The sequence below is a fragment of the Lissotriton helveticus genome, chromosome 3_1 (assembly GCF_964261635.1).
Source record: "Lissotriton helveticus chromosome 3_1, aLisHel1.1, whole genome shotgun sequence".
In the NCBI taxonomy this organism is placed as follows: domain Eukaryota; kingdom Metazoa; phylum Chordata; class Amphibia; order Caudata; family Salamandridae; genus Lissotriton; species Lissotriton helveticus.
Window position 1 is genome coordinate 1407157896 of NC_136061.1, and position 21797 is coordinate 1407179692.

General features: G+C 45.7%; 1 protein-coding gene across 5 annotated transcripts in view; it reads left to right on the forward strand.

The window, feature by feature from the left end:
• CLASP1 (cytoplasmic linker associated protein 1) overlaps positions 1-21797 on the forward strand; it is a 1618163-nt gene that overhangs the window by 562072 nt on the left and 1034294 nt on the right. For all 5 annotated transcript variants that reach the window (XM_078682066.1, XM_078682063.1, XM_078682065.1 and 2 more), the window contains exon 11: positions 12608-12700. In XM_078682066.1, the coding sequence (XP_078538192.1) occupies positions 12608-12700 (93 nt within the window). The remainder of the gene's footprint in view (positions 1-12607; positions 12701-21797) is intronic.

Sequence of the window (21797 nt, forward strand, 5' to 3'; positions counted from 1 at the left end):
AAGTCTCCCACCATCCGCAACCGACTATTACCTGGCTTACTGCTTGCTAGTCTGATTCAGGCATGTGAATCTATGAAAGATACCCCAATACTGGATAAGAAAACAAGTTACTTACCTGTAACTTCAGTTATCCAGTAATGGTATCTTTCATAGATTCACATGCACCCACCCTCCTCCCCGAAGAGTCAGTTCTCTAGATTGGGATACTTATTCCCCACTTGTGCTAACGAAAATCTGAGGAGAATTGGCTCTGCAGAGAGGGTTCTAGAGGGTGCTGAGAGCTGATTGGTTGTGGCAAAGACTTGGGTCTTTTCAGCATATTGAGGGGTAGATAGGCTACTGCAATCTAGGCCTCAGGCCTGTATTTAGGGCCTACTACTATAATTTACTCTTGGCACTGTTTTTTTATGTACCGTGGGACTCCCGCCTCGGCGACGGGGAATGATTCAGGCATGTGAATCTATGAAAGATACCAATACTGGATAACTGAAGGTACAGGTAAGTAACTTGTTTTCTTATCCAACCAAAGAGTGACAGGAACACAATGTTACCAACATATCATCAAAGGATCATTCAGACTTTTTGATCGAAACACTTGAACATACTATGCTGCATGGCCATAGTATTGTCAGACTGTGTGCTATGCAAATGGCAATAACTTAATGACATAGCAGGATTTATTTAAGTTCTTTTGTCCGTTTGGCCCTTTATTCATGTAATTTGCCCATAGTCCAGTGGCCTGAACAATTTTACATCACGTTTAATACTATTGTGAAGACCTTTTAATTTATTACAAAGAAAACAGCAAACACTTCTTGTTTTGCTTAGGAGTTTGATGCATATTTGATTATTTTCTTATCTTGTCAGTGTTCTCTTCAAAGTGCCATTTTGTTTTTTTTAAAAAAGGTGGGGTTGCGATTGGGTTGACACAGGGTGAATATATGGAAACAATGGCCCTATCTAAATAGGCATAGAGGTTATGCCGTTGGCACAGCATAGTTGTTTTTAGCCAAGGTAAGGTGACTCAGCCAAAAATTTAATTGCGCTTAATTTTTAAACTGATGTATCGCCTGAAACTATGCCCCTCGTCCATTTTTTAGAGTTAATTTGAATATTGTAGATCCTACTGTGGTATATATGGAGTATTTTACATTTCATTGAGTGTCTCCAATTGCAGTGTTCTTCATCATGAAAACCCTGGTGCTCCCATTGTTGAAAGTGAAGGACCTTGAAAAGCCACTGTCCCAAAAGTGAAGGTGTTTGCTCCTAAAATAAAGTTAGGCTATCTCGAACTCTGGAGTGTTGGCATCTGGAACAGTTCTTTAAGAAAAGCATGAAATTCCTTTGACCATGAGAGGAGCTTTCTGTCATCTTTGTATTTGCCAGGAAACGTCAGTTGGAGATTTCCCCTTTAACCAAAAAAAGAGGGTCTGTTCTTCTCTTGTTCACTCTCTTAGATAGGAAATGGCCATCATTTTTTATATGCATTGTTTGGAAGGTGCACATCTTGTATGAACTGTGCAAATGTCACTGAATCCAGTTAGTTCTTAGTTTTATTTTGTGTGTTGGCCGATTGCCACCACTACTTTTAAATTCTAGGTACAGAGCATTAAGAGACAAGTCTTTTGTATTAAATAAACTGCAGTTGAATTCCAGAAATATGCACGAGGGGTACCTAAGGCGCAACCTTCCATCATGATGTCCTTGGACAAAAAAGGCACAGACATCCTGTAAACATGTAATCTTGCTTGACCAGCACAGGTATCTTTATAGAAGGTGTTTATTGCTTCCCAGTACAATCTGTCATAGGTTTGACTGTACTGTGCAATATCCTGTTTCGTAAATGGATGTTGAGTCTGTGAAACATGTATCTGAAAGAAACAGTTAGTTATAGATTCCTTACCTTAGACTTACCCCAGGAGTCAGACTGGATCTGTAAAGTTTTTTGTCAGCAGTAACTCTGAGCGTCGAAAGGTGGCGTCGGTCGACTCCGCTTCCGCCGTTGGCGTCGTGATCACCGGTATGACGTCGCGGTAGCTACTTAGACGCCACCCTAACGCGCTGACGTCAGTTCTTTCTTTTTCCATACCAGCCAGCGCAGATCCGGAGAGAGCGGTACCTCCAGTCACTTTTTGATTGAACTTTTTGAGCGACTTTTGTTGACATCTTTTTGAGTCCTACCGGCCCCTGGTGCATGTAGGGATGCCCGGCGCCAAAGCTTGCAGTTCCTGTACCCAACTAATGTCAGTGACGGATCCGCACCGCATGTGTCTCTTTTGCCTGGAACTCGACCACGACCCCAAGTCGTGCTCTGACTGCCTGACCATGGCTCCGAAGTCTTTGCGGGAGCGGTCCCGAAAGATCCTTGAGCGCCAGCAGTCGGCTCCGTGCCATTCGAGGTCTCGTCACGAGGGAGGTCGAGTGACCGGTCGCGGAGCCATCAACGTCGTCCTCCAAGTCGTCGCACTTGTGGTCAGGTAAGCCGAAGCACAAGAAAAAGTCGAAGAAGCATCGTTGCTCTTCAACTTTTTCCCGTCCGTCGTCTGACGCGACGAGGGATGTGGGTGGTGCCCTTCCCGCGGCTCCGTGTGCGGAGCCTGAAGGTCGACTCGGAGTTTCCCTTCCTTCCCGGGACCCGGAGCGACCCCTGCCCAGCTTCATCAGTTTTACAAGGCAATGCATGCCATCTTTGGGCAGCCCGACTCCTCCAGCACGCCTTCGGGCCCCGCAGACTCGGTTGAGGGTCCTGGGCCTTCCCTGCCTGCCAGCGGCTCGAGCGCCGCAGGGCCACCATGGATCCAGGCCTGGACCCGAATCGGAGGCGGTTGACCTAATTACACCTCCACCGGCGCCACTTCCTGCGGCACCGCACCCGACGCCGGTTGTGCCCCCAGAAGACCTCGACCCCAGCCTACATCTTGATTTGGACACGGATCCGGCGCAGAGTGGTGTCTTTGTGCCCCTGTTCACTCCTGGGGTGCCTTACAGGTCAGATTGGCACCCAGAGAACGAGGAGGAGGACTGGGAGGGGTCAGTTGACCCTCTGATCGACCAGTTGGATTATGATCCGGACTGTAGAGACGACCTGGGGGATGCCAGTGGTCTCAATACCTACCTTGGCATGTTGTCTCCTCCTACTGTGGCTATGGAGGATGGAGCTTCCTATGCAGTGGTGTTGCGTAGGGCGTCCGAGGCTCTCAACCTCGAGCTCCCTACGGTGGCGGTCAGGATTAACCTCCTGACAGAGGTGCTTCAGCGGCAAGCGAGCTCGTAGAGCTACTGCTGCCGTTTAATGAAGCCCTCACAGACATCCTTTAGGGCACATGGTCCAGGCCCAACACGGGGGCTCCCATGGATAGGATGATTGCAGGACGCAACCGCCCGCCCCCGGGCGACCCCACTTTCCTCTCCCAACACCCCACCCTGAGAGCTTGGTGGTTCAAGCCTCTACTTCCAAGAGCGCATTCCCCAGCGCTCCACCAGATAGGGAATCCAAGAAGCTGGATCATCTTGGGAAGAAGACTTTTTTCTTCCGCCAGCTTGGGACTGCGGTCGGTAAACACTGCTTGTTTATTGGGCCTTTATTCCCACTCTGTGTGGGACACGGTTGCGCAAGTGCTGCCTCAGTGTCCGGAGAAGGCCAGGACCGCACTCTCCTAGGCTGTTGCTGCAGGGAGGGGCGCAGCGAAGTTTAACATTCGCTGTGTGCTGGATTCCACCGACTCTCTAGGCAGGACGATTTCCACGTCGGTAGCCCTTCGACACTACGCCTGGAGGAGATCGACTTGCTTTTCTGGGGATGTCCAGAGCACACTTATTGATATGCCCTTTGATGGCCGTCGCATTTTTAGCGCCAAAGCAGACAACGCTGTAGAGCGTTTCAATGACTCATGGGCTACGGCCAAGTCCTTGGGCCTCTCCAACCACCCGTCGCAGTCTGCTTTTCGCCCCTTTAATGGCTACGGAAGGGGTGCCCCACTATGTCCCAGCCAGGGCCACAGGCCGATGCAAGTTCCACAACCTTTGCGCTTCCGGGGACGTGGGAACCACCGCCGTGGTTCTGGGGGCCAGCGAGCGGGCCATTACCCCGCGCTTCTGCCTCCAAACTTTTCTAGTCCTACATTTCAGGCCCAACAATCGCCAGTGGGCGGCAGGTTCTGCCATCACCTCCCCCACTGGCGGACCATCAAGTCGGACAGGTGGGTTTTGCAGATAGTCCGAAGGGGCTACTTCCTCCCCTTCGATGCTACCCCCCCAGCCATGCAACCTCAGTACCATTGTATGTCGGAGGATCATCTGGGCCTTCTCCAACAGGAAGTAACGGCTCTCTTGGCCAAGGGAGCCATTGAGTGCGTTCCTGCCCCAGAAGTAGGTTGTGGTTGCTATTCGCACTACTTTCTGGTACCCAAGAAGGACAAGGGCCTGCGTCCTATCTTGGATCTTAGGAACGTCAACCACTTCCTCCGGAAGGAGAAGTTCAAGATTTTGACGCTTGCTCAGGTCTTGTCTGCCCTAGACCCTGGAGACTGGATGGTAGCTTTGGATATGCAGGAAGCTTACTTCCACATCCCCTTGCTACCGGTATTACCTGCGGTACACGGTAGGCCACGAGCACTTTCAGTTTACCATACTCCCCTTTTGCCTTACCGGCACCCCTCGTGTGTTCCCGAAAGTGATGGCGGTGGTCGCAGCTCATCAGCGCAGACCAGGGGTTCCAGTATTCCACTATCTCGACGACTGGCTGTTGAAGGGGGGCTCGCCCCAGACTGTCATCTCCCACTTCCAGGCTACGGCCGACCTGCATTCGCTGGGATTCTCCATCAACGTGCCGAAGTCACACCTGACCCCCTCTCAGGAGCTCTTCTTCATCTGAGCGGTTCTGGACACAACGCAGTTTCGGGTTTATCCTCCCGGACAGCGAGTCTGGGATATTCAGGCTATGATTCCGATCTGTCAGCCTCTATCCTTGGTTTCGGTCAGGATGACCCTGAGGTTGCTGGGCCTCATGGCCTCCTGCATGCTGCTGGTCGATCATACCAGGTGGCATATGCAGGCTCTGCAGTGGACCCTGAAGTACCCGTGGGCTCAACATCAGGGGAACCTGTCCGATTGCATCCAGATTTCATAGGGCACTGCACCCCAATTGCAGTGATGGCTCACAAACCAGGATTGGGTCAACGGCAGATCCCTCTCCCTTCCCCAACCAGAACACACAGTGGTGACAGACGCATCCCTTCTGGGATGGGGCGGTCACTTGGGTGCTGCGTAGATCAGAGGCCTCTGGTCTCTGGCGGAGTCTGGGCTCTTAATCAATCTTCTGGAGCTTCGGGCCATCTGTCTTGCACTCAAAGCCTTCCTTCCCTCTGTTTGGGGAAGAGTGGTGCGGATGTTCATGGACAACACCACCTCCATGTGGTACTGCAACAAACAAGGCGGGGTGGGGTCGTGGACCCTATGTCAGTGGGCCCTTCGCCTTTGGACATGGCTGGAACATCAGGTTATATCCCTGGTGGTTTAACACCTGGCAGGTTCACTGAATGCCAGGGCGGATGAACTCAGCTGCAGATGCATGATGGATCACGAATGGCGTCTTCACTCGGAGGTGGTTCAAGGTCTCTTTCAGCAGTGGGGAGAGCCTTGGTTAGATCTATTTGCCACCTAAGAGAGCATGCAATGTCAGCCCGTTGGAATTTCCAAGGCGGCACTCGCTAAGCGATGCTTTTCGTCATGAGTGGAGTTGCGGTCTTCCATATGCTTTTCCGCCTTTACCACCTCGGCCCAGAGTGCTGAAGAAGATCAAGCGTGACCGGGCCCAAATCATTCTCGTGGCTCCGGATTAGGCAAAAAGAGTCTGGTATCCCACGCTGCTCAACATTGCCATCGATCCTCCGATCAGACTGCCTCTTCGGGAGGATCTTCTGTCGCAGCAGCAGGGGATGGTCCTCTACCCGAACCTGTCCAGCCTCCACCTCCTTGTGTGGAGCTTGAGCGGCGGCAGTTGACGTCATTCGACTTCTCTCCCGAAGTCTGTGATGTAATCTTGGCAGCCAGGCGTCCCCCCACTAAGACTGTATATGTCTGCTGTTGGAACAAATTTGTGGCAAGGTGCTCAGCAAAGGCTGTTGATCCCCTTTCTGCCACACTTTCTGAGGTTCTCTTGTTCCTCCTTTCTTTGGCCCTATCAAGGGCTATCTCTCGGTCATTTCTACCTTTCTTAGGCTTCCTGATCAGCCTTCTCTCCAAGTCCCCGGTTGTAAATCGTTTCTTTAAAGGCATTACTCATCTCTTTCCTCCTATCCCTTTCGTAATGCTTCAGTGGTACTTGAATTTTGTCTTGACCTATTTGATGTGCTTTCCCTTTGAGCCTTCACAACTGTCCTCTCAGACTCTTAAGACTGCATTCCTGGTAGCCTTCACATCTGCCAAAAGAGTGAGTGAGCTCCAGGCGCTTTCTTCCAAGCTTCCTTTTCTGACTGTACATCCTAAGAACTCGTCCATCCTTTCTTCCCAAGGTAGTCACCTCCTTTCATATTGGCCAAACTATCACTTTGCCCAACTTCTTTCTGCCTCCCCCATCCTTCTAAAGTGGAAGAGAGGCTCCACCATCGGGACCCAAAACTTGCGCTTTCCTTCTATCTGGATCGCACCAAACAGTTCCGGGTGGATGACCAGCTCTTTGTTGGCTTCTCAGGCGCCAAGAAAGGTGGGGCCGTACACAAGCGGACCATTTCTAGATGGGTTGTTTTGTGTATTAAAGCCTGCTATTCTCTAGCCAAAGAGGAGCCTCCAGTGGGGCTACGCGCCCATTCCACGAGGGCGACGGCAGCCACTACTGCTTTGGGATGAGGAGTCACTCTGAAATACATCTGTCCGGCAGCTACGTGGGCATTGTTGCACACGTTTACAAAATACTACTACTTGGTCCGGAGAGACGGCTTCTTCGGCCGTTCTGTTCTCCAGTACTTTCTGGTGTGAACTTGGTTCGCAGTCCCACCTCCGGGGTTGGTATTGCTGGGGTATCTATTCTAAGGTCAGGAATCTATAACTAACTGTTTCTTTCAGTTACTTACATAGGTTAGTTATAGATTCCTTACCGCCCACCCATCCTCCCCGTTCTGCGAACTGATTTCTAGGGTTAAGGACATCTTTTCAGGGCCCTAGTTTTGTGCACCAGTGGTCAGTGTCATGCATGGGTCTGTGTTTCTGGCGCGGAAAGTCGTGTACAGAACTGACGTCAGCGCGCAAGGGCGGCTTTTAAGTAGCTACGGAGACGTCATCCCGACGATCGCGATGCCAACGACGGAGGCAAAGCCGACCGAAGTAACCTTTTGACTCGCAGAGGTACTGCTGACGAAAAACTTTCCGGATCCAGTCTGACGCCTGGGGGTAATTCTAAGGTAAGGAATCTATAACTAACTTATGTTTCCTACAGATATATTGTTACCAAAGGTAAGTAACTTGTTCTTTACTACACTCAAATGCAGCGTCTTGCATTGGCTTTTCACATATTTGCTATTGTTAAAAGAAGTATTTATATCTGCAGTGGTGATCTTAGAGATGCATTGCCTGCCAGAGTTTTGAACTGTCCAAGATGTGTTCCTGCAACTTTGACCTGCCCATCGAAGGAAGTTTTCCTTAAGGGGCCTAATAAATATGAAGGTAACAGAGTTGCATACTCTTGGCATGATGGAGTGCATTTGTCAGTGTTAGTGGAAAGACTAGTCTGCTCAGTAAGAAAGTTGATAATGATTTGTGTTAGCAGGCTTCTAATATTAAATATTGAGGTCAAAAGGCACCCGTTTTCCTAAGTCTCGCTCTTTACTAGTTTTTAATGATGTCAGCATTTCATTGTGAATTTTATTCTCTTTTTGTGGATTTAGAGCACATTTTGAAGCACACTTGCCATCTTCTCACTCCTCTGCAGTACAGCCTCATTACTGGTGAACCCTTCTTCTGAAAGCAGATGAAATGGCAAACTGCAGATTTGAAGTTGTAGGTCTATGGCTGCAATTTACTTAATTAGTCTCTGACTTGCCCAAGGCCTGCACCCGTCTGTCTCCCTCTGTCATCCTCCATTCAAGCATCACACCATGCCATTTATCCTTTGCGATCTCTGTGGGGGGAGAAGAGTTCATCAAGACTGCTGTCTTTGCCATCTGGGTGTCTTCTAATCAAAACAGTTCTGAGCAGAAGTATGTTTCATGAAACATGTCTGGAGGATGGTACTCTTTAGTTGTCTTAAAGTATGTACTAAAATACCAAGTTACACTATAGGTATATTTTGCTTTTTAAGCATGCACATATTTCTAGCCAAGATAATCAAGTCATTTAAAGTGTGATTCTTTTTTCTCTAAAACTTGCAGTATCAACCAAACACTCTAAAAAAGATTTTTCTTTCTAGGGCTCCCTGACTGTCTCATTAGATATGGGTGAGTAATTGAGGCCTAGCTTAAGGCAGATGTGTAGGGCGAGTACAACATAGCTATCACTTTTGCTATAATGATGTGAAACTTCAGTCATAGTTGTTAGTACATAAAACTTGCATAATGCCTCAATACTGTATAGATGTATTTACAGTATAACGAGGATGTCAAATGATAGAAAAAATGCAAAACACAATGCACAATAAACTGGTATGGAGATACAATTTAGCTGTGAAACCCAGACTCATGGCTACTTGTAGTTTATAGACTGTTCAAGAACATTTATTAATTTCAAACATATGGAAAGTCATGAAGGCATAGAATACCGCAGTACCACATGCTACTAGAAATCCGTATGGTTGAGAATATTCACTACCTTGCTACAGTCAGTGCTCTGCTAATTTGACTATTAGAATCATCATGGCAAATTTGAGTTATGTTAACAGCTTGTGTTCACAAGCCTAATGTTCATAAGCACCTAAAACCAATGGAGGGACAAAGCGATTTCAAGACAATATACAGTTTATCTGGTAACTGGCAAAGGAAAGGAAAGGGATAGGGCCTTGAGGTTCTGAAAGTGTGTTTTCCGGATTCTAATTGTATTTATATAGCGCTTAATACCCCTGATGAGGCATTGAATCGATTTTCTGCGAGTAGCTCGCTACTCCGGAACCCAAAAGGATTAGTGGTGGATTAGTATTGGGAAATATGAGTATAGTATTAGTATAGGGAGGTGCTAGTTAATTTTAGTGGAAGGCATGTAAGTCTGTTAGTTGGATTGAATAGAGTAATGGAGGGATAGAAGACGGAAGGAAACCTGAAGTATTATTTGGGAGATCATAGTAGTAAGTTGAGATCTGGGATTAGTAAAGAAGAGATGGTGGAGGGAAGAGCATGTAGAAAGGGATTAGGGAGAAAGAATCTGAGTACAAAAATTAGGTTTGGGATGAGTCAAAGGAGATATAACATGAGCTTAAATTTAGTAGGGTTGTTTGAGGTCATAGTAGTAAACTGATGTTTGGGGTGAGCCAGGTGGTGTAGAGGAGGGAGGAGTCTAGGAAAGGTTATTTTGGAGATAATTAGTAGTAGAAAAGTTTTGGTATGAGCGAGAGTGAAGATAGAGGATACAGTGATAGAGGTGTAGGGTGAAGGTATGCCAGAGTAAAGCTTTTGGGAGAGTATTTTTTGTTTTTTCTTGTACAATAGGACTAAAATAATAAATATATAGACCCATGATTACATAGTATTGGAATTTATGTGTAAGGAATATAATATATTGAGATGTGTGTGCTTTGTTTTTGTGGAATAGTGAGAGGAGATATTGATGTAGTGGTTTTCTTTGAAAGATTTGTATGTGCAGTACTGCTGGTGAGTGGTCTTTGATTAGTACTGGGGTGGTGATGTGTTTTGGAGAAGAGTATGTGGTGTGTAAGAGGAGATATTTATGAGTTTGTTATATTTGATCACTGGTATAGGTAATGTGTGTGGTGAAGTGGCGTGTAAGGATTGTATGGTTATGTGTAATTGGTAAAAAGAGGAGGCGGGTGTTGGTGGATGATGTGATGAAAGGTTGAGTATAGATTTTGTCATGATTAAAGGGGATCTGTTAGGAGCAAGTAGAGGATAGAGCTGTTTTTTTGTTTGAACAGAGAGTGTGTGTTGGGATGCATTAAAGTTATGTATAATGTGGCTTTGTGTTGTGTTGGTGATGTGTGGATGTTTTAGTGGTATAGGATAGAGTTGCGTTTTGTGTGAGAATTAAGGTGCCATTGTGTTGTAGTTTGGGTATAATTGTGTGTAGGTGTGGTTTGTGGGGTTTGTAGTGGTGCAATACTGAGGTTTATTTTTGGTGCATGAGTAGAATGCCTTTGAAGATACTGTGTTTGGATGTTGACAAATGTGGAGGGCTCATAATTCAAAATTAGGCGCCATCTCTGGCCCTTAGCTCGACCCGAACAGGCCCAACTAGGCAACTGCCTTTGTCCTCTATGCCCTTAGCCTTGATGCCCGGGCTGCGACGCCCTGAGCCCTATGCTTAAAAATGCCTTATTGGCCAATGTAACCATAGCCCTACCCAGTAAGAACCCTAACCCTAAACCCTAGAGCCAATGGGAGACCATGCTCTATTATCCAGTCACAGCCCTAACCCTAACAGCCAATCAAAGCCAACACCCTGATCTGTAATCCCCAAGTCCAATAGGAAACCCTAGCTCTAGTAGCCATTCTGAACCCTAGCCTAAACAGCCAATCAGAACTCACACCCTAGGCCCTCGGTCCTATGACCTACTAGTCCTAGTAACCAATCACAGCAACCGATGCAACAACCCATAGAAAACATATATAGGAGCCAAGGGACCTTAAGCCTAGACTGTTGTGGCAGGAAGGTGCTCCTGTATTCGGAATCTTCTTGGATACAGGCACAGTCCACACTTCCTAGCTTCCAGATTCTACTTTTCAGGTAAGGAACAAATTTAAAGCCACTGAAATACTCCTTTTCGCGCATTTAAACTAATTACTTTTCAAGCAAAAAACTAGTGCTGCATACACTTTCCGAGCACAGTTAAAACCACTGAGCAGATTAAGCAGTCTCCTATTCACACTCTATTCAGCCACTGGGGTGTATGGGTGGCGAGGCTTAATACAGTCTGTGAAAAACTAGGAGGCAAATGCATACAGTCACGGGTAGAACAAAACAGCAGTTTGAAAATACGAAGTTTACAGATAGACAAAATGTAAATTCATATAGACATGGGTAGAACAAAGGATCAGTTTAAAAATACCTAGTTTGAAGAAAAACAAAGAGGCAGATTTTAAGAGAGCAGGGGAAAAGCACTTTTTTTTTAAAAATTACAACAAAAAATCTATACTGTGGTAAAGGGCTTACCTTCCTATGCGGCTTCAGGCGTGTTAGCCAAAATGGACTTGAACATGCACTGCATGTGGTTTATACTTTTGAGAAAGACTTGTTAGGCAGCAGCACGCTGCATTGTGGGACTTGAAGTTTTTTCTTTAACGTATTTGTTGATAAAAAAATTCCTGCATGGAAATCCCTAATTTTTCTCATCCCTACTAGCAATGTTAGAAGTGGTCCACTCCCCTCATTGCAATGGGCCGTCGACATTTATGACCCAAAGCTAAAAGAGGGTTTGAGCGTCTGATTATATCTTTCATTCAAACTGGTCCAGTCAGCCATCAAGAAATGCTTTCCCCAAAACCTGCCACACACCAGCAACAATAGTCTCGGAACATCATACCCCCCACCCCTCACTCCCACAAGGTGGATGAAAGTAGATATTCCTCCCTCCTAGTTTTAGGGATGGAATCTCTAACGGGACTTGAGGGTAATTTGACAGACAATGGAAATCTTTTTTTGGTTCATAATGATCATGTGTGGATTGATCTGCAAGTGCAGCCATTGTTATAACCCTGCCTGCGCCTCTTCTACAGCAGGGGGAGCATATAATGCTGCTCCGAGCAAGTGTGAAATAGTAAGGATTGTTCTTCGGAGCAGGACTTTACATGCAGATTTGGACATGGTAATTCTGGGTCTGTGTTATATTCACCAATCTGAGAAACAAAAACTTAGAATAGCCGGACTGAAGTGCGGGATATCAGTCACTTATTTCTGGCCACACACTGTCCTCATACAAATATAGGCACTTATAATCAGAACCTGAAGCGAGAATACAATTCATCAAATTTTTATATTTGGAAAGTTATAAGAGGTAGTCCTATTCATTGAGGTGAAGCGAAATAATTTGAGTGCAAAATTGTATGTGCTTAGCATAAAGTGAAAACAAATAGAGCTAGAATGTATCCCTTTGTTGATGTACTGGTGGTACTTAAGATAAATGTTGGTGATTTTCAGCAGATCCCACACAATTAGATCAGATTTCATCTGTACGATTTTCTCAAGATCCTTGTTGCAAAATAGTTTTCGAATGCTACGCATTCACTTTCAGCTGTCATCTAAGCTGCTCTGACTGCTACTGGCCTTAAGAACAAACGCTGCACAGTCATTTTCAGTTCTTAGCTAATCCGCCATGCATGCTACTGGCTTTAAGGGGTGCTCTGTTTTGATCCCTGATGTTTTGATATCAGTTTTATGATATATGAATTAATGTCAATCCCACTAGAGAGAACGGTTGGAGTATCTATTAATTGTGTTTTCTTTTTATTGCAAGGTCTATTCTAGCCGAGATCTGGAAGACTCGTTTAATAAAATTAGGGAAATTTTATCCGATGATAAACATGACTGGGAGCAGCGGATACTTGCTGTAAGTATTTGACATAAGTAACATTTTCATTGCGGTGTTGTTGCTTTTGGGTGCACCTCACTGTATGTTTAACTACTCCCTGGAATGAATCTTGAACTGGTTAATATTGTACTTTAGGCATGGACATGTGCAACTGCCGCTTATGTGATAAGCAGGGCTGCTCTTCCCTTGGGAAAAAGCCTGTACTGGCAGTAGAACAGTCCTCTCACTAGCTGATTATTGTAATAAAACTATGTGTCAGACACACTATCCTTTAATATTAGTAAGTACAAGTTACCTATTCATTTTGCCATCTGTTATAATGAAATACCCTAATCACTTTGTCTTCCTCATATTCTCAACCTTTTTAAATCTTTGGATTCTACAATATCTTTTACCGGTATATTTCAAAAGCCCCTTTTAAACCACCAAAATAATGAACAGCGTAATTTAAACTGCGCCTTTGATTTTTCACTGTCATCCACTATGTGGAATGTAAAAGGGGAATGAGCTTTGATAGTCCTTACAGTTAGCCTTTTCTGTACATCTTAGATATTCTGTAGTATGTTCCTAACATCTTGATATTGTTGAGCATGTTGGAGTTTTTTGTGGGGAGGAGTGGTGGGAGTGGATTTTAATTTCTCTGTTTCCGCTGAACATTACTACCATCAGGAGGCCTATCTTCGCATCTCAATTTTTTGGAAATGTAGGTTTTTCCAAGGTTTATTGCAGGATGCCAACATATTAATTCTCTATCATTTTGAATAAAATCTGCTCCATATACTTTCACAGCTTGCTTCGTTTAATGAATATCGTATGAAAATTACTGCATTCATACAGAAATCATCGGCTCTTATTGGGGTTGAATAATGTTGAGTGATTGATCATGATAATGGTGTCAAACATTTTGTGATATATCCTACACCTGTATGAAATACTCCTTAAGCAGGAGAATTTTCTCTGCGAACAGCTCTGTGCTCCAAGATTTGTATGAGCACCATAGATCACTTCCTCTTAGTTAACATTTATAATGCCTCTTTGACTTGATGACATTCAACCTATTATTGGTCCTTTGTACAATCTTATCTTCAGACAGTAGGTGTATGTCTTTGTGGTCCTTCAATTAAATAACGACCTTGACAGCCGATTGGAGTCCTTGAAAGAAATCAGGATATACACCTTCAGCAGAGTTCATCACATGCGTATTTACCTTTTTTGATCTTTGTGAAATGCACAAAATACACCTTTGGCTGCCATAGGAAGCAGAAAAACCCAGAACAATTCGAGATGTCCTGAATTGGGTTACACACTCAATTTACTGAGCTCAGAAGAATGGACAGCTGCGTCTCCCTTGCTTGAAACTTGTGACTCATGCTCACCTGCATGGTAAAGCTGCTCTGACTTGCTTTGCTGGTCAGAACAGACTGCATTGTAAGATAGTTTAGTGTGTTAAAGGCAATTGCTGCAGAGATGAACCAAGTAAATTGTAAGGTGAGTTCTGGTTAGATAGCTCAGGTGGTTAGTGAAATTACTACAAATATCTGAATATAGTTTATAGTGTTAATGTGCCTGCTGCTGAAGTGTGTGACCTGCAGGTCATAGGTTTTTATGTGAAATAGTTCCGTGAATTAGTGCGTTTAATGCAGAAATTCCTGTGTGCTGCAGACGGAAAGTTCCAGTCGTCATCAAATAGTTTAGTGGTTTATGCACTATGGAACCGGCAAAACTATCAACTTGATTTCTTTCTGCTTTTAACTTAGGTTTTCATACTTAAAGTCAGATAAAACTGGTGTAATAAATTGGGTAGTGATTAACACCAAAAACTAAGGTCTAGAACGATCGTCTGTTTAGTGTACTGTATAAATGGGCATTTTTTTAAGGGCGTGGCCAACTGGGCCAAGATGGTGTCCTGTACCAGTTTTTGCTCTTAACGAACGGATTGGAGCTAGACACTGGAAACAAGCTGAGACAAGACTTTAGAACCCTTGACACATGGAAACAGCAATGCAACAGTGACTGGTTGCCTGGGACATCAGGTAAAGATGGATCGGAGTGGTCCCTGCCAGGGAGCACCCTGCTGTCTAGGACGGAGGGGTGGTGAGGCCTGGGAGCACGGGAAGCCATCGACTCCTGCCCCCCCTTTTCCACATTGAACGTGACCGCGGCCCGCTGACACTGCAGGGCCTCCTCCACCAACTGCTGTGCTATCTGCCACCAACAGAGGACAGTTATGATGTAGTGTGGGATGCACTTGATTCATGCTGGCCTTCTCTGCATTATTCCCAGCTGTGGACCACTGATGCTGCATGGGCACCACCACCCTACTTACCAAACTGCCCGACACCTGAAATTGTCCTATATTGACTAGAGCCCTTGTTGAACGCTCTAGAGACAGCACATGGTACCCAGGCACGGCCCGGCCGAAGCTCCCTCGACGCTTGGTGACTGGATCTGAGGCAGTGAGAGTGGCATCTGAGCGGGAGGAGGAGACTCCCGGTCCTCGGTGGTCTGAGCACTTTTATCTGCTACAGAGTGAGGCCGACTGGGCGGAACAACCTGGGTTCTTGCCCGCCCCCACTACATCCCGCATGACCGGGTTCTGCTGGAACCGTCGGGGCCCATCCCGCCCTCCCACATGATATCTGTTATGTCCTGCCTGGCGGGACCCCGAGGAGTGGGGTAGCCATCGGCGACCAACTAGGCCCCAAAAGTATTGAAGTGGGCCTGAGAGGGGTCCAAGTGCCCAAGGAGATCCTGGACCCACTTGCCTGGACTGCCTTGATTGGGAATCTAACGTGTGACACATTTGAGGTGGGGACAGAGGAGACTGGCAGGAGGCAAGCTGGGTGGCCGAAGCTGGATGGGATATTGAGCCTTCCCTACCTAGATGTGCTGACTGTGGCCCTAGAAACTTACGCGCAACTGGAGACTTGACTGTGGCCCTTAAGTGGGCGCGGCTGATACAAAGAGGCCAAAAGGGGACTGGAAATCACCTATGTTGTGGCCTGCTGGGGGCTCTGGAGGGGGTACTGTAGAGGCCCACCTTGTCTCTGAAGCCTACCTCAAAAGAGACCCCTTTGCTACTTCCTTACCATGCCTGAAAATCCGCCCTGAGGCATAAAGATACCACCAGTTTATCGCTGGCTGCTGGGGCTCACCTGCCGCGCATGCGAGACATCCCCTTCTGCCCCACCTGATTGCGGGGAGACCCTCATGGAACCGGTGTTGCTCGTGCTGTGACACCCCGGAGATTGGCAGGGTGTCAGCAAGCTGGCCCATGAAGATGGAAGTGGGCTCCAAGGAATTTGCCTCGCACACCGTTGACACTGTTACTCAAGAATATGGGGCTGCTCGTGCTGCAGTGCCACCAACATAACAGGCGCAAAAAAGTAGGCCCTGGCGAATAGAAAATAGATTGGAGGACGCTGAGGAAAGATCCAGATGCAACACATTGTGGAACTTCCAGAAGGTGTTGAAGGCCTTGATGCAGTGACCAGAACTGGAATTGCACCTTATTTCTGAACGCAGAGATCGCTCCTTTTTTCACTGTCGAACTGGCCCATCGTGTGCCTGCTTGTCGCCTGCCTCCAAGGGCTAATCTGAGACCCTTCTTATTTTGTCTACTTATTACAGGGACTGCTACTCCATTTTGCGAGCATCACTTAAGCTGCAGAACATAGAAATGGGCAGTGCATCTACTATGTTCTTCCCTGATTACACTATGACGCTGTAGCGACAGAGAGGCTCCTTCCTTACGGCCAAGCAGCATCTTCAGGAGTTAGACATACACTACTTACTTCTGTTCCCAGCCCGACAACGTGTGACAAAAGATGGCTCCACGCAATTGTTCAACCCTGCTGAAGAGGTGTGGCAATGGTTAGAGTCTCCTGGCCTTGCAGCAGCCCGCCCCTCGCCCCATGCGAGGGAGCGCACTAGAACTGCCACAGGAAGATGTTGCCTTCCACGCCAGCAAAGGGAGAGACTCCCGGTGTAGCCTGGCTCCGCTCCAAACCTGGAACAGGTGATCCTAGAGGCACGATGCATGATCACAACCAGAATGTGGACGCAACATCTTTAAAGTCCTTCAGCGACGATGGCCCCCCACTACATGGCCCTCTATAACTGAATCAATGAATCCGCCTAGGGTAACCCCTAAGACCGCGGACCATCTCTTATAAATCACGTTGTCTGACAATGCACTGAGACCCATTTGCCTTGCTAATGCTCCTTCTTTTTTTCTCATTGTGTTATCTGCACTTTAGGTGCTGGCACCACAGCCCAACAGGACGTACCCCACATGGCATAGAATTTAAATTAGACATTTTCCTGCGACAAACATTCACACAGGAATCATTTACCCCACTAGATGTTGACTCTGCATGTTATAATCAGGGCCTAAAGCCAGTTAGCCTGTAGGGCCATCACTTGCCCTCAATAGTAGGGCAGTTTGGGCGGATACCAGTTGTCCCACCGCCCCAATGACCTTACTTCTTTGGACATTCCCCTTGTCCCCAGTTGGACTGGTTGCCCAGGGTTCCCCAAGACCCCTAATCCTCCTCGCTCTTCATTGCAAATGCGCACACCGAGGAACCACTCCCCTTGTGGCATTGTCACATGTGAAACCCCGCTGTCTTTCCTTATGACCCACACTAATTTTAACTCATAGAATGTGAGAGGCATGCATACTCCCTCTGTCTGTTAGGCTGTGTATTCCTGACATGCCCGCTTTGTGAGTTCCATCAACCTGTCTCCCACCGTTTAGCACACACATTAATTTGGCCACACAGACTCTGAGGACAACCCACATTTCTTACAACAGACGTGGAGAGACACTTTACCTCCCATACCCACATAGTGGCTGCAACCCGCCGTGCTTGAAGACCCGCCCTTCCCTGCATCACCGGGTACAGTCACAGTGGATTATTTGGAGTTCCACTACGACAACGCCACTGACAAACTGATGGAATGGGATGCCTTTAACATGGCCGTCAGAAGGGTCTTCTTGGGGCTGACATGGAATACTTGTAAACAGGACGGTGACATCGTGCGCATTGAGTGCAAGCAACTGCACCTTGAGATGTGCTCTGTTACTGACCACACATACACCCAACTTGTGGCCAATACACGCGGTGAGCATACCTCTCTGCTGGAGCGAATCAGGTGCATGAACTACGCCACTCATCCTCAAGCAAGGTCTAATCGGCAGGGCGACTCTTATTCTCTCACTAAACACTCCTACAGGACACCCCCTACACACTCAACACAAAATACATGCAGAACTCACAACGCACTACACCTCGCTTTACCTGTCAATTGCGGATGTCAATCTGATTCGTATGGAGGCCTTCTGCTCCACGATCCTCCTTCCCACCATTACACCTGAACAGTGCAATGAACTGGAAGAACCAATAACGTTATCAGAAGTCTGCGGGCGTTTAGAGCTCTAGCAACCGGCAATTCCCTTGGCCCAGATAGCCTGCCAGCTGAGTATTATAAAGCTAACACTCCTACGCTGACTCCCCATGTACTTACTTTCTGCAAAACATCTCTAACAGCACATATCCTGTCTCGATCACTCCGCGAGGCATTACTTATCTCATTAACCAAACCCAACAGGGACCACACGGAACGCTAGTGCTTCTTAACACAGACCACAAAACCTTAGCCAAGATTCTGGCAGACCACCTGGTACCACTGCTGTTCCATCAGGGCCAAAATGTATTTGTACCAGCTTGCAACACCTCATTAAGGGCCAGATGTAGGTAGGCAAATACCGGTCGGTAACGGCCGAAATCCCGAATTTCGGCCGTTACCGACCGGTATTGGGCATTTGAGATGTAGGGGAGGATTCGGTAAATAACGAATCGGTATTTACCGATTCGGTATTTACCGAATCATCATTTACCGATTCGGTATTTACCGAATCGGTAAATGACATGTAGGACGCACTTTGAAGAGTGCTTCTGTGCTTTAAGGATTCGTTATTTACCACCAACTGTTAGTTGGTGGTAAATAACGAATACCTCTGTGAATGCAAATCTGTGCATTTACACCTGTGCCATGTGACAGACATACATGCCCTTAGGGCATGTATGTGTGCCACATGTGCATACAAGCACTATTCAGGGGTGCAACAGGGTGTCAAAGTGACACCCTGCCACCCTTGACTCTTTCCCTATTTTACCGAATCGGTTATTATCGATTCGGTAATTGACATTCATTCCTATGAGCCTCCAGGCCCATAGGAATGAATGGCAATTATCGAATCGGTAAATACTGATTCGGTAAATACCGAATCTTAACGATTCGGTAATTTTTACCGAATTATTAGCTACATAGCATTTACCGATTCTAAAATACCGAATCGGTAAATTTCGGTATTTTAGAATCGGTAAATCCTATTTACCTACATCTAGCCCTAAATCTGCAACGATTCTTCCTGGTCTCAAAATACTCCACCTACATTTGACCACAATCTTGATGCTTGGCCCTTGACCTTGAGAAAGCCTTTGACTCACTGGAATGGGGTTTTCTATTTGACGCACTGCATCGCTATGAAATGGGTGGCCGCTTTCTCCCACTGATTAGATTGCTTTACGCCATGCTACTGCGGGCTAGAGTAATGCAAGCAGTGGCATAGCCAATAGGTCTCGCCTTCGGAAGCTTATAAGAATTTTGCCATGCAGCACACTTTTATTTATTTCGTTTTTTACAAATTAAGTACCTTTATAAAATCACTCTAGATGTCGAGGAAAAGGGAAAAATAAAAGACAATTAAGTGCCGTGTTCAGCATAATTTTTTTTTCACTGTGCATGTGCAAAGGACAGATTCTGAAATGCACCTAAAAGAGACAACTACTAGTTAAATTATCAATGGGTTTACTGATGCTGCCACCACTGCTTCCTATGCAAGACCTAAAAAGTGAGATTAGAGACAACCTGCATCCAGAGCGTAGATGTCAAACTGGAAGCACACCGAATGCGGCAACTACCCATTTCCGGAGGGCAGCCAGTAACCGTTCCCGGATACAAACAGCAGTCACTACTCGCCCTCCAGTTATAACCGCAGAATCACAACATTGAGGCGCAACAGAAAGGCACCGTGTGTTTCAGAAGTTGATGGACACCGTTTTAGCCGACATACCAGGTATACAAGCTTACCAAGATGACGTTTTAATATTTTCAAATACAATTGCAAATCATAGGGCAGAAGTTGCCTAAACTGTTCGAGGTATTTAGGGAAGTAGGTATCACCCTGAAACCTGAAAAGTGTCATCTACTTAAAGAGGAGTTTGACTATTTAGGTCATCATATTTCCGGTTGTAGTATACATACTAAATTTTCTTTGGCACAGGCCACACAGGATGTAACTCCTTCTTATGATAAGTACTCCTTGAAATCTTTCTTTGGTAGGAGTGAATATTATTCAAATGTTATTCAAGGGTATGCCATGATAGTACAACTACTAGAAAATTGTTGCAACAAAAATGTATAATTTGTCTGTGATGATTCAGCTCAACAAGCTTTGCAAGAGTCAAATCTTTGATCACAAATGCACCAGCTTTATCTGCATTCAAACCTTACTGCAAATGTATACTAACTGTTGATGCAAGTCAAATTGCGATAGGTGCTGTCTATTCTCAATTTTTTGATAACAGGAAACACACTGTGGCCTTCACCTGTCGCTCGTTGAAAACATCAATCACATTACAGTATAATTGAGAGGGATGCGTTGGCTTGCTCTTGAGCCATTAAGTAGTTTAACACCTTTCTTTGGGGTATTAGTTTCAATCTTTCCACATACCATTAGCCTCTAATTAATTTATTCACCTGTAATGACTCGGGATAATCCCCAGCAAGATAAGTCAGACTGCTCTCACAGTTACAGGATTACAACTTCAATCTTTACTACATTCCTGGGGGCAAAAACTCGAGGACTTTTTTATTTATCCATGATGCCTCTGTAGAATGTTGACTCTATTGAGGATGTCGAGTCGGGGTTGGTTACTTTGGATGATATTTTAAGTCCCTCTAATGTAGTTTCACATGAAGAATGGCTGTCCACTGTTGAAGATGATAATGCTTTATCCTTAGTAATGGAATTTGTCAAAAAGGTTGACCACATGAAATGACTCACTCAGACCTTTCTCTCATTTAGCAAGTGAGCTTTCAATTGTTGTCGGAATTCTCTTATGCAACAATATCCCGGTGCCTCCAACTGCAGTTAGACCCAAACTCTTTCAAGCTGCTCACCAGGGTCATCTAGGGTGGGAGCCACTTGCAAAAAACAAAAGCAATATTTTTGGTGGCCTGCTTTAGATTCTCAAGTAGTTGATTGGATCTCTTCTTGCAATACTGGTATATTTTCTGACAAACACTCTCACCCAAGAAACTGCTTTACACACGCTTCCTTTTCCTGTAGAACCCTGGTCAAAAGTTGCATTAGGCTTTGCAGAACCTTTTGATTTACTAATCTGACAAAAAGATTCTTACTGGTTCTAGTAGATTACTTTTCTAAATGGGTGTTCTTGGATTTTGTCCCAGGTGCAAATACCTCATTTGTATTAAACTTTTTAAGTGGGGTTTTTAAAAATGAAGGCCCACCTAAGAATTTGGTCACTGATCATGTGACTCACTTTGTCTTTTCTCAAATTTAAGCATTTGTGCAAATTCATCATATTAAACATTTGAGGGTGGTATTTTACTTGCCGACCTCGAATTATCAGGTGGAGAGAATGAACAGATTCCTAAGAGACTGGATACAATCTGCTGTGGCAAGCAGCTTTCCTGTAGACGATTATTTAAGAAAAAAGATTCCACTTTCTACTACTGGTGTCTCTGTTTTGTCTGCTAATGAAGAGGAAACCCGGGTCTGAAGTTTGTCCAGACTGGGTAAAGCACATTACACCTAAAGAAAAGATCTGTCAGGGTGGTATAGCGAAATTAGTGGACAAAAAGGGTAGATGCGGCTCCGATGAAGCATAAAATGTATTATGACAGTACACATGATGTAAAGAGAGTTGAATTTAAGGTGAATGATTGGGTTTTGGTCAATCGACCTACTAGAGTAAAAAAAAAGGGGAATCCTTCTTTTCTGGCCCTTTTCAAATCTTCAAAG